Source organism: Argopecten irradians, chromosome 7, assembly GCF_041381155.1.
Source record: "Argopecten irradians isolate NY chromosome 7, Ai_NY, whole genome shotgun sequence".
Taxonomy (NCBI): Eukaryota; Metazoa; Mollusca; class Bivalvia; order Pectinida; family Pectinidae; genus Argopecten; species Argopecten irradians.
In genome coordinates, this window is record NC_091140.1 from 3,967,904 (window position 1) to 3,982,825 (window position 14,922).

General features: G+C 40.3%; 1 protein-coding gene across 14 annotated transcripts in view; it reads left to right on the forward strand.

Annotated features, from left to right (window-relative positions):
• Positions 1-14,922, forward strand: part of LOC138327317 (probable phosphorylase b kinase regulatory subunit alpha) — a 61,120-nt gene that overhangs the window by 20,076 nt on the left and 26,122 nt on the right. For 11 of the 14 annotated variants that reach the window (XM_069273312.1, XM_069273316.1, XM_069273314.1 and 8 more), the window contains exons 16-20: positions 988-1,132; positions 2,059-2,134; positions 2,591-2,673; positions 3,003-3,017; positions 14,740-14,913. In XM_069273312.1, coding sequence (XP_069129413.1) covers positions 988-1,132; positions 2,059-2,134; positions 2,591-2,673; positions 3,003-3,017; positions 14,740-14,913 — 493 coding nt within the window. The remainder of the gene's footprint in view (positions 1-987; positions 1,133-2,058; positions 2,135-2,590; positions 2,674-3,002; positions 3,018-14,739; positions 14,914-14,922) is intronic. The other 3 variants (XM_069273313.1, XM_069273315.1, XM_069273317.1) reach the window with 3 other exon arrangements.

The window sequence follows — 14,922 nt, forward strand, 5'->3', positions numbered from 1 at the left end:
CAGTTATAGTATTGTTTTAGCTAGGCTATTTATATTGTTTTTAACAAAAATATTTAGAACAGTGATTTTATCGGATGGACAATTGCAAGCATGTTTTTTTTTATCTTTTCTAGTGGAATGTTTGATCTTCTGCTTCCCATTATTGATTATAAGGCCAAAAGTTCAGGATCACACTGGCATCTCCTGATTTCATGTTGAACCAGAAACAAAAAAGGAAATATGAAAATTATGAAAAACAGTTTTGATATTTTTCACTCCTACACTTAATGTATTTTCTTTACAGATTTAATATACCTAATATTAAGCTTTCATTATACATTTCAACACCATCCATTGGAAACCAGAAGGCCAACATTTAGATATGCATTAAAATGTATATAACACAGTCTTTGGGTTTTCTGGTGACTTGAACTACTTGTATTTATTCCCATATTACCTGCCCAGCTTTCCATTATTCTGAACACTTGTTTAATTACTGGCATGATACATTTAATGTTCACTACCTAGTGTTTTGTATAAGGAACAAAATAGACCTAGTAAAGCCTTTATCTTTTGGTGATGAGAGTTCATTCCCTGACCAACTGGGGATATCTAAAAAACAAAATACCAAAAAAAAAAAAAAAAAAAAAAAGATTACTCATAACAACAAAAAAAGAATTTGTTTGGATCATGATTTTCAAAAACTTTTTCTAGAGAAGAGAAAAGCTTTGCACACAAAGTTTTTATGTGTAATTTTAACATTTCCTGATTTTCAAAAGGCCAGCATATGTATCTAGAATATCTAGAATATAAGGATTTAACTTGGTGTAGTTTGTGCTGGATTACCTCCCCTTACTGTGTACCACCACCAGCCTGACATGCCTATAACCACCTATGTATGCTTTCTATGTATTATGATTGGTATGCTGCCTTTTGATTCACTCCATGTTGTGAATCTAAACCACCAACTGGTCAAAGGGTTAGTGTATTTTTGTGGCCATTTTGTAGTTTATGGATCAGCAACAGTTTTACCTTACTCTTGACACAACTTTTACGGTCGATCATTTCCGAAACGAGGTTACTTACCTGAAAAATTCCTGGAAAGGACTCGGCCGTCCGACGGTAACACTCCTTATCAGTAATAGCTTTTTAGGTAGGTAGTGATTACGGCTGTCTAATATTTCTGTTGTTACTGTGTTCTTAAGTTTGCCTGGCAACACTTTGCTTTTAAGTCTGGCTGCTCAAGCTGATATGGAATGTTCTTATCATTTTCTTGGAAATTCTTTGTTAAAATTCAAATTTGGATTCTAATATATTAAAAACAATCAATCGAATATTTTAAAATCAGTTTGTTTTATGGAGAGTGGACAATAGGCTAATTAAGCCAGGGTTCCTTTGTTCACATTAATGTCAAACAATAAAATGATTTTAGTGTTTATAGATAACATTTATATATCTCAGATAAATTGCCATCTGTTCAGTTATTAGTCAATTATAAGTTACATTACAAGATTATTATCAAATCTGTGGAAGTCTCTTGGGGTGACTATTCTTTACTCTGAATGAATTACATATAATTTTGTATGACATTATCATTCTGCATGAGTGATATGTTAGAGTTATTTCCATGTGATGTAACAATGTATGTATGAAGGAGGTTTCAGATTATTTATCATTTTATTTGGAAATCATATCTAAGTTTGAGAAATGAACGGCTAACTTGCACCAACATATATAAATATATATATATATATACATATATTAATGATATACAATTATATACATTTACTTTCATAAGTTTATTACTGGACAAATAAGAATAGGTACAGTAAGATTTAAAGACCAATAATTAGTGTGATCAATTTGATACAGATAATTAATTAAAAGTAAATTTCAATGAGAGTATATAATTTAGTTGTCACACAGCTGTAGTTGTATGTTTATCAGTTCACTAGCTATAGATGTAATGTTTACAAGTTTTAATGAAATCAAAATTCTGTTCTTACTCATATGATCCCCTTTATCTGTACAATACTGGAATCCTATTGTAATAACAAATTGTCCATTTCTGGGTCACAGATATGGGTCAGAATCTTCCTGCAGCACTCGTGGCCACCATCAAGAAATTACAGAGCGGTTACATAGCTGGTACTCGGTCAGTATATCTTTAACACATGTCATTACTCATTTTTGTAATCAACCTTTGAGAATTTGTCCACAGAAATTCTAAAGTCTGATGTAAAATGCATTCAGGCTGATGTTAGACTTCTGTGACCTGTATCGTAAGGTTAGAGGTCAAATAAAAGTGCAGTTATCTCTCTTTTTGTCTTGGGGATCAATTTCATACCAATTTAAGTTGATTGATGAAACTTAATAGTGCATTAAATACTCTTGAATAACCCCAGGATGATGTGCACTTTAAATCTATGAATTATCAAATTCAGAGTTCAATAGGCTTTAGAACTTTTAAAGGTGTAAATAAATGCTTCAGGTTATGTCAATTAGCCTCACAACTTTAGACTGGTATGGTCCACAAAGACTGTTATGACCACAAGAAAATATAATGTTGTCAAGCTAGTAAGCCTTATTGTGTGATTGTGTGACGTTTCAGAGTCCACATGGGGAAGCTGAGTGACTTCCTATCCACCTCCTGTGTAACCAAGCTTAGCTTTGTGTCAGATGACCCTCTCCAAGGTAAGACAAATAAATATCAGAAAATTACAATATATCACCACATTAAAAAATAAGCAGATAACCACATTTAACTATAAATAGAAGTAGTTACTTACAGACATCTGGTATAAACCTATCACTATGACAACAGGTTTGTGTCCACTGGTTGTTTTTATCACCATGGCAATAAGATGTAATATCATTGAAAGTGTTATGAAGACACCATCTCTTAAATACCTATAGATTATTCTGTTATTGAGTTTGTTGTGAGTAGATCTTTAGTATTTTACCTCAGCATGTTGTGACCTTTGTGAAGGTCGAATCTGATTGTTGGAAGCCTCCGTTTTCAGATCAGCAGGTGACAAGTAAGTAGAAACAGAAACACCAGATTTCGGGGAATTATGGTCGCGTAGTAATAGTCGTCAAATTATGTTTGTGTGAACTGTGCTTACAATTTATTGCTTTGTTCTTTGTCTAGATGTAAAATGAATGTACCATTAAGAATTGGTGGAAGAAGTTAAGACTCTTTAAATATTTTTCCTTTTACACCAAGAAAAACATTTTATTGCATTTTATTGTCAATGAAATAAAATAGATAACCCTTGTAGATTTATTATTACAGAAATAATTACATGTATAATCTTATAGAAAGATATTATATTTATGCTTAATTTTTAGGTCACCTGACCATAGGTCATGGTGACCTTTTGCAATAGCCTTTTGTCCGTCGTTGTCCGTCGTGCGTTAACTTTTTGTTGTGAACATGATAACTTGAGTAAATGTGAACTGAGATTGATGAAACTTTGTATGTAGATTAATATTAACAAGATCTCGGACGAGTTCGAGTTTCAGGGTTGCTGGGTCAAGTTCAAGTTCACTGCTACTATTTTTAGAAAATCCCTATCAGCACTCTAGCGGCTTCATTCCTTGAGTGATTTTGATCACACTTCACACATAGACAAAGGATCATAATATCTTGGACAAGTTTGAGTGTGAAGATTGCCAGACTAAGGTCAAGGTCACTGTTACTATTTTTAGATAATTTCTTTATCAGCACTCTAGCGGCTTCATTCCTTGAGCGATTTTGATTAAACTGCACACAAATACAAAGGACTGAAAAAGTTTGAGTTTCAAGGTTGCAGGGTCAAGGTCAAGGTCACCGTTAATATTTTTAGAAAATCCTTTTCAGTGCTCTAGCTTCATTCCTTGAGTGATTTTGATCAAACTTCACACAAATTTAAAGGACCATAATATTTTCGACAAGATACAGTTTCAGGATTGCCAGGTCAAGGTCAAGGTCATTGTTACTTTTTTTAGGTCACCTGACCATACGTCATAGTGACCTACTTTGTGAACATGATGACTTGAGTAAATGTTAACCGAGGTTGATGAAACTTTGTATATAGCCTTATATCAACAAGATTTCGTACGAGTTCAAAAATGGGAATTATTCGACAGTAACGTACAAGTTATTGCCCTTTGTTCTAATTTTATCATTGTGCTTGTGAACAAGATAACTTTGGTAAATGTGAACTGATTTTGATGAAACTCTGTATGTAGCCTTATATCAACAAGATCTAGGATGAGTTTGAAAAAGGGAATTTTTCGACAGTAACTATATTATAGAGTTCATGTCCTTTGTAATAATGCTACTATTGGACCTTGTATTCTAAAGATATTGTGGTGCTTTATCAGAATTGTAAATTTTATAACCCTTGGCCTCTTTGTTTGCCCCTGGGGAGGAGGCTAAGTTTGCTAGTTTATATTGAATACTTCTTGGGTATATTTTGTTTATTTTCTACTGGAAATTGTTCAAACTTTTGATTCACATTATAACCACAAGAGGACATATTGCTATTATGTCATTTTGACCCTGTCTCATCCCCAAAGGCTGAGGGGTGGAGCCCAGTGGGGTCCAAATGGCTTAAATTTTTAGGTCACCTGATGTCAGTTATGATAAATTGTTCCAGTATGCAAATTCATCCAAGACCTCATTGCATACAGAGTTTCATCAACATCAGTTCATATTTACTTAAGCTTCTGTGTTGAATACAGGAGGGAAAAAATTAACACACCATGTGTTAAAGTCCCTCATAGCTATTATGTTGGCCCTTAAATGACAAATTACTATTGGATGTCAGGTGACCGTTAAGGCCCATGAGCCTCTTGTTTATTTTTAATGAAATATTCTTTAAGTTTGTTTCTGGCTATCTTTAACCTTAACCAAATCCATTTCTAACGTTGTTTTGTAATTATACAAATTAACAAGTTGACTTTTTCATACAATAAATAAAATTGATCATTTGAGTTCTGAATCTCCTAACAATGATAGTGATGCTAACCTACAGCCGTACAGGTGTAATGCAGATGAGAACGCACATAAATTTGTGTGGCAAATATATTAACACTTAAATGATTAAAAAAATCCAAAGCTACAACGATCATGTGCCATTTTTTAATCTATGACAGTGCCAATTAATTTCTCGGTTGTCTCCTCTAGGACTTCTCTTTCTCTCTTTTGTCACATTATTAGGAAATATTATTCCTTTCATGTAAAGCTGTTACCCTGGTGAAATCTTGTGGCATAATACTTCTCGGCGAGAGAGAACTTCTATTTAGCTTGATTACTACATGTAGTTATCCATAGGTCCCGGGTTTGATCCCTAGCCGAGGCTCTGGTTAAATTTATATAAAATCATGATCTCTGTTGTAGGTCCTTTGAAACTGCAGAATATCTTAGCATTTTGATTCAGAATGTCCCTGCCATGTCGGGATATATGCTGTATACATATATAATGTTGCTTACATATGTCTATCCTATATATCCCATGCCATTCATCCTGCTACCATCACATCCCATTCATCTTACCTTGATATCATCCCATCCCATTCATATCACCCAGCTACCATCACATCCCATACATATCACCCTGCTACGTATACCATCACATCCCATTCATCTCCCCCTGCTACGTATACCATCCCATCCCATTCATCTTACCTTGATACCATCCCATCCCATACATATCACCCTGCTACCATCACATCCCATACATATCACCCTGCTACCATCACATCCCATACATATCACCCTGCTACCATCACATCCCATTCATATCACCCTGCTACCATCACATCTCATTCATATCACCCTGCTACCATCACATCCCATTTATATCACCCTGCTACCATCACATCCCATACATATCACCCTGCTACCATCACATCCCATACATATCACCCTGCTACCATCACATCCCATTTATATCACCCTGCTACCATCACATCCCATACATATCATCACCCTGCTACCATCACATCCCATACATATCACCCTGCTACCATCACATCCCATTTATATCACCCTGCTACCATCACATCCCATACATATCACCCTGCTACCATCACATCCCATACATATCACCCTGCTACCATCACATCCCATTCATATCACCCTGCTACCATCACATCCCATTCATATCACCCTGCTACCATCACATCCCATTCATATCACCCTGCTACCATCACATCCCATTCATATCACCCTGCTACCATCACATCCCATACATATCACCCTGCTACCATCACATCCCATTTATATCACCCTGCTACCATCACATCCCATTCATATCACCCTGCTACCATCACATCCCATTCATATCACCCTGCTACCATCACATCCCATTCATATCACCCTGCTACCATCACATCCCATACATATCACCCTGCTACCATCACATCCCATTTATATCACCCTGCTACCATCACATCCCATTATATCACCCTGCTACCATCACATCCCATTTATATCACCCTGCTACCATCACATCCCATTCATATCACCCTGCTACCATCACATCCCATACATATCACCCTGCTACCATCACATCCCATTCATATCACCCTGCTACCATCACATCCCATACATATCACCTGCTACCATCACATCCCATCATATCACCCTGCTACGTATACCATCACATCCCATTTATATCACCCTGCTACCATCACATCCCATACATATCACCCTGCTACCATCACATCCCATTTATATCACCCTGCTACCATCACATCCCATACATATCACCCTGCTACCATCACATCCCATACATATCACCCTGCTACCATCACATCCCATTTATATCACCCTGCTACCATCACATCCCATTCATATCACCCTGCTACCATCCCATCCCATTTATATCACCCTGCTACCATCACATCCCATACATATCACCCTGCTACCATCCCATCCCATTCATCATCACCCTGATACCATCACATCCCATACATATCACCCTGCTACCATCACATCCCATACATATCACCCTGCTACCATCACATCCCATTTATATCACCCTGCTACCATCACATCTCATTCATATCACCCTGCTACCATCACATCCCATTATATCACCCTGCTACCATCACATCCCATTCATATCACCCTGCTACCATCACATCCCATACATATCACCCTGCTACCATCACATCCCATACATATCACCCTGCTACCATCACATCCCATTTATATCACCCTGCTACCATCACATCCCATACATATCACCCTGCTACCATCATCCATCCCCATACATATCACCCTGCTACCATCACATCACCCATACATATCACCCTGCTACCATCACATCCCATACATATCACCCTGCTACCATCACATCCCATTTATATCACCCTGCTACCATCACATCCCATTCATATCACCCTGCTACCATCACATCCCATTCATATCACCCTGCTACCATCACATCCCATTCATATCACCCTGCTACCATCACATCCCATACATATCACCCTGCTACCATCACATCCCATTTATATCACCCTGCTACCATCAACATCCCATTCATCTTACCTGTACCATCCATCCCATACTATCACCTGCTACCATCACATCCCATTCATATCACCCTGCTACCATCACATCCCATTCATATCACCCTGCTACCATCACATCCCATTCATATCACCCTGCTACCATCACATCCCATTCATATCACCCTGCTACCATCACATCCCATTTATATCACCCTGCTACCATCACATCCCATTCATATCACCCTGCTACCATCACATCCCATTACATATCACCCTGCTACCATCACATCCCATTCATATCACCCTGCTACCATCACATCCCATTACATATCACCCTGCTACCATCACATCCCATACATATCACCCTGCTACCATCACATCCCATTCATATCACCCTGCTACCATCACATCCCATTCATATCACCCTGCTACCATCACATCCCATTCATATCACCCTGCTACCATCACATCCCATTACATATCACCCTGCTACCATCACATCCCATACATATCACCCTGCTACCATCACATCCCATACATATCACCCTGCTACCATCACATCCCATTCATATCACCCTGCTACCATCACATCCCATTCATATCACCCTGCTACCATCACATCCCATTACATATCACCCTGCTACCATCACATCCCATTCATATCACCCTGCTACCATCACATCCCATACATATCACCCTGCTACCATCACATCCCATTCATATCACCCTGCTACCATCACATCCCATTCATATCACCCTGCTACCATCACATCCCATTCATATCACCCTGCTACATCCACATCTCCATCATCCATACATATCACCCTGCTACCATCACATCCCATTCATATCACCCTGCTACCATCACATCCCATTCATATCACCCTGCTACCATCACATCCCATACATATCACCCTGCTACCATCACATCCCATACATATCACCCTGCTACCATCACATCCCATACATATCACCCTGCTACCATCACATCCCATACATATCACCCTGCTACCATCACATCCCATTCATATCACCCTGCTACCATCACATCCCATACATATCACCCTGCGCTACCATCACATCCCATCATATCACCCTGCTACCATATCCCATACATATCACCCTGCTACCATCCATCCCATCACATATCACCCTGCTACCATCACATCCCATACATATCACCCTGCTACCATCACATCCCATTCATATCACCCTGCTACCATCACATCCCATACATATCACCCTGCTACCATCACATCCCATTCATATCACCCTGCTACCATCACATCTCATTCATATCACCCTGCTACCATCCCATCCCATTCATATCACCCTGCTACCATCACATCCCATTCATATCACCCTGCTACCATCACATCCCATACATATCACCCTGCTACCATCACATCCATTACATCACACCATTCATATCACCCTGCTACCATCATATCACCTGACCATCACATCCCATTCATATCACCCTGCTACCATCACATCCCATACATATCACCCTGCTACCATCACATCCCATTCATATCACCCTGCTACCATCACATCCCATTACATATCACCCTGCTACCATCACATCCCAACATATCACCCTGCTACCATCACATCCCATTCATATCACCCTGCTACCATCACATCCCCATATCACCCTGCTACCATCACATCCACCCTGCTACCATCACATCCCATCATATCACCCTGCTACCATCACATCCCATACATATCACCCTGCTACCATCACATCCCATTCATATCACCTGCTACCATCACATCCCATCATATCACCCTGCTACCATCACATCCCATACATATCACCCTGCTACCATCACATCCCATTTATATCACCCTGCTACCATCACATCCCATTCATATCACCCTGCTACCATCACATCCCATTCATATCACCCTGCTACCATCACATCCCATTCATATCACCCTGCTACCATCACATCCCATTCATATCACCCTGCTACCATCACATCCCATACATATCACCCTGCTACCATCACATCCCATTCATATCACCCTGCTACCATCACATCCCATACATATCACCCTGCTACCATCACATCCCATTCATATCACCCTGCTACCATCACATCCCATTCATATCACCCTGCTACCATCACATCCCATTCATATCACCCTGCTACCATCACATCCCATTCATATCACCCTGCTACCATCACATCCCATTCATATCACCCTGCTACCATCACATCCCATATCACCTTACTATCATCATACACCCTGCTACCATCACATCCCATTCATATCACCCTGCTACCATCACATCCCATACATATCACCCTGCTACCATCACATCCCATTCATATCACCCTGCTACCATCACATCCCATTCATATCACCCTGCTACCATCACATCCCATTCATATCACCCTGCTACCATCACATCCCATTCATATCACCCTGCTACCATCACATCCCATTCATATCACCCTGCTACCATCACATCCCATCATATCACCCTGCTACCATCACATCCCATTCATATCACCCTGCTACCATCACATCCCATACATATCACCCTGCTACCATCACATCCCATCATATCACCCATATTCACCCTGCTACCATCACATCCCATACATATCACCCTGCTACCATCACATCCCATACATATCACCCTGCTACCATCACATCCCATTCATATCACCCTGCTACCATCACATCCCATTCATATCACCCTGCTACCATCACATCCCATTCATATCACCCTGCTACCATCACATCCCATTCATATCACCCTGCTACCATCACATCCCATACATATCACCCTGCTACCATCACATCCCATTCATATCACCCTGCTACCATCACATCCCATACATATCACCCTGCTACCATCACATCCCATTCATATCACCCTGCTACCATCACATCCCATTCATATCACCCTGCTACCATCACATCCCATTCATATCACCCTGCTACCATCACATCCCATTCATATCACCCTGCTACCATCACATCCCATTCATATCACCCTGCTACCATCACATCCCATTCATATCACCCTGCTACCATCACATCCCATTCATATCACCCTGCTACCATCACATCCCATTCATATCACCCTGCTACCATCACATCCCATATATCACCTGCTACCATCACATCCCATTCATATCACCCTGCTACCATCACATCCCATTCATATCACCCTGCTACCATCACATCCCATACATATCACCCTGCTACCATCACATCCCATTCATATCACCCTGCTACCATCACATCCCATCCCATTCATATCACCCTGCTACCATCACATCCCATTTATATCACCCTGCTACCATCACATCCCATTCATATCACCCTGCTACCATCACATCCCATACATATCACCCTGCTACCATCACATCCCATTCATATCACCCTGCTACCATCACATCCCATACATATCACCCTGCTACCATCACATCCCATACATATCACCCTGCTACCATCACATCCCATTCATATCACCCTGCTACCATCACATCCCATACATATCACCCTGCTACCATCACATCCCATTCATATCACCCTGCTACCATCACATCCCATTCATATATCACCCTGCTACCATCACATCCCATTCATATCACCCTGCTACCATCACATCCCATTCATATCACCCTGCTACCATCACATCCCCATATCACCCTGCTACCATCACATCCCATACATATCACCCTGCTACCATCACATCCCATTCATATCACCCTGCTACCATCACATCCCATTCATATCACCCTGCTACCATCACATCCCATCCCATTCATATCACCCTGCTACCATCACATCCCATTCATATCACCCTGCTACCATCACATCCCATTCATATCACCCTGCTACCATCACATCCCATTCATATCACCCTGCTACCATCACATCCCATACATATCACCCTGCTACCATCACATCCCATTCATATCACCCTGCTACCATCACATCCCATTCATATCACCCTGCTACCATCACATCCCATACATATCACCCTGCTACCATCACATCCCATTCATATCACCCTGCTACCATCACATCCCATTCATATCACCCTGCTACCATCACATCCCATTCATATCACCCTGCTACCATCACATCCCATTTATATCACCCTGCTACCATCACATCCCATACATATCACCCTGCTACCATCACATCCATCATATCACCCTGCTACCATCAATCCCATTCATATCACCCTGCTACCATCACATCCCATTCATATCACCCTGCTACCATCACATCCCATACATATCACCCTGCTACCATCACATCCCATTCATATCACCCTGCTACCATCACATCCCATCATATCACCCTGCTACCATCACATCCATTCATATCACCCTGCTACCATCACATCCCATTCATATCACCCTGCTACCATCACATCCCATACATATCACCCTGCTACCATCACATCCCATTCATATCACCCTGCTACCATCACATCCCATTCATATCACCCTGCTACCATCACATCCCAACATATCACCCTGCTACCATCACATCCCATTCATATCACCCTGCTACCATCACATCCCATACATATCACCCTGCTACCATCACATCCCATTCATATCACCCTGCTACCATCACATCCATTCATCACCTGCTACCATCACATCCCATTCATATCACCCTGCTACCATCACATCCCATCACATTCATATCACCCTGCTACCATCACATCCCATTCATATCACCCTGCTACCATCACATCCCATTTATATCACCCTGCTACCATCACATCCCATACATATCACCCTGCTACCATCACATCCCATTCATATCACCCTGCTACCATCACATCCCATTCATATCACCCTGCTACCATCACATCCCATACATATCACCCTGCTACCATCACATCCCATTTATATCACCCTGCTACCATCACATCCCATACATATCACCCTGCTACCATCACATCCCATTCATATCACCCTGCTACCATCACATCTCATTCATCTTGCCTTGATATCATCACATCCCATTCATATCACCCTGCTACCATCACATCCCATACATATCACCCTGCTACCATCACATCCCATTCATATCACCCTGCTACCATCACATCCCATTCATATCACCCTGCTACCATCACATCCCATTCATATCACCCTGCTACCATCACATCCCATTCATCTCACCCTGCTACCATCACATCCCATTCATCTCAGCCTGCTACCATCACATCCCATTCATATCACCCTGCTACCATCACATCCCATACATATCACCCTGCTACCATCACATCCCATTCATCTCAGCCTGCTACCATCCCATCCCATTCATCTTACCTTGATACCATCACATCCCATACATATCACCCTGCTACCATCACATCCCATTCATATCACCCTGCTACCATCCCATCCCATTCATATCACCCTGCTACCATCACATCTCATTCATCTCACCCTGCTATCATCACATCCCATACATATCACCCTGCTACCATCACATCCCATTCATCTCACTCCCCCTGCTACCATCACATCTCATCATCTTACCTTGATATCATCACATCCCATACATATCACCCTGCTACCATCACATCCCATTCATCTCCCCCTGCTACCATCCCAGCTCATTTATCTCAGCCTGCTACCATCACATCCCAATCATATCACCCTGCTTCGTATACCATCACATCCCATACATATCATCTGCTACGTATACCATCACATCCCATACATATCACCCTGCTACCATCACATCCCATTCATATCACCCTTCTTCTGAGTTCAGAATGACTTAAAATTTTAAAAAGATCTTCTGAGTTCATAGGTTTGATGGAAGCAAATACTCTTCATAGATTTTTTGTTTAAATCTTCTTATGCACCAGTACTAGTATCATTTTTGTTTTTCTCTTTCAAACCTGATATTTCATTTTTCTGTCTATAATTTGAAACTGCATTAACTTACATACAAAAAAACATTTGTCACTTTTCTACTGTCTCTAATAAAAAAAGAAATTACTAGCTCACAGCTGATTATTTTCTATACAAGTGTGTTTGTTTGTTTTAATTAACACAATTATTCCTCCCTGTGTGTTTTTGGACTAAGGGCTTATATTGACTGTAAATTATGAGGCAACAGTGGCCTTATTGTCAAAGTGAACTGATATTCTATTACAAGGTCTCATTATCAGGTTTGGGAGAGTGAAATCTATGTTGGGTATAGTAAATGATAGTAGGTGTGTGATTTTAAGTTAAGGGGTTGACTGGAGTCAGCTTGCCCATCTTGTCTGTACAAACAAATTGTCTGGACAACTCCTTTTAAACTTTTAGTAGACCAATTTCAAAATAATTTGCTGCAATATTGGGGACTATGTGTAGATGTGCAATGAAGATTGGATTCTATGGTAACCAGATCACTAGACACAAGTTTTTTTTGGAAGCATATATTGTTCAGACAAGTCCTCCTATAACTACAGTATTTCATTCACTGAAACAGCATTGCTGGGAACCATGTGTAAATGTGCATGCAGATTTTATTGTGACAAAATTTTGTTCAAACTTGTTCAGTTGTTGTAACATATGAATGTCTATTAGACACCAACACATGCTTCAATAATGGTTACCATGGAAACCTAATGAAGGAGCACTTGGTTGCCATGGCCTGAGGTTAGGGGTACTGGGGATATTTAGTAAGCGATTGGATTACAGCTGTTCTAGTTTTCTCAAGACACTTTGCTTTTCCTGAAACTTCATAACCATCCATATCTCTCAATTTTAGCTCACATGACCCAAAACAGCCTTCTAATACATACATAGCTTTACTACCATTGAAAATGAAACAAACAGGTATTAAATGTTTAATTATATTCATTAATGACATTAATCAACAGGATCAGGCTGAACATGGCCTCTATTATATTGAGTATGTAGCCGGTGTCTCTTAGAATCAGTGCTGTATTTATTGAATGAGTAATCATCCAACTGAAATTTTAGCATTTTCAGAACCTACCACAGACATTTGTGCTGTATTCAGCATTGACAGAAATTAGTTACATTTTATAATTTCATCATTTGCTTGGATCCAGCTGACCAACTTTGGAATAAAACTTACCGGTATTTGTAACATACCAGACATATATGTCATATCACTGCAGTCTTCCACCTTTTTATCTTTCCTGATACTTACCAAATTATGGTATAGTCTATATGTATATTGCGTATGACAATGACCATGTATTCTCTATGTACTGTGATTTTCCAGACGAGTATGTTGCCAGCATCACTGAGGGTCTGTACTATGGAACCTGCCCGAGGCCAAAACTGCTCTCCTTAAGTAAGAAGGGGAAGAAAGGGAGACGATTCTCCATCAAATCGTCCGTGGCTGGTATTGTGAGGAGAACTAGATCTATCCAGATAGATCCTGAACATATACCAGGTAACTATA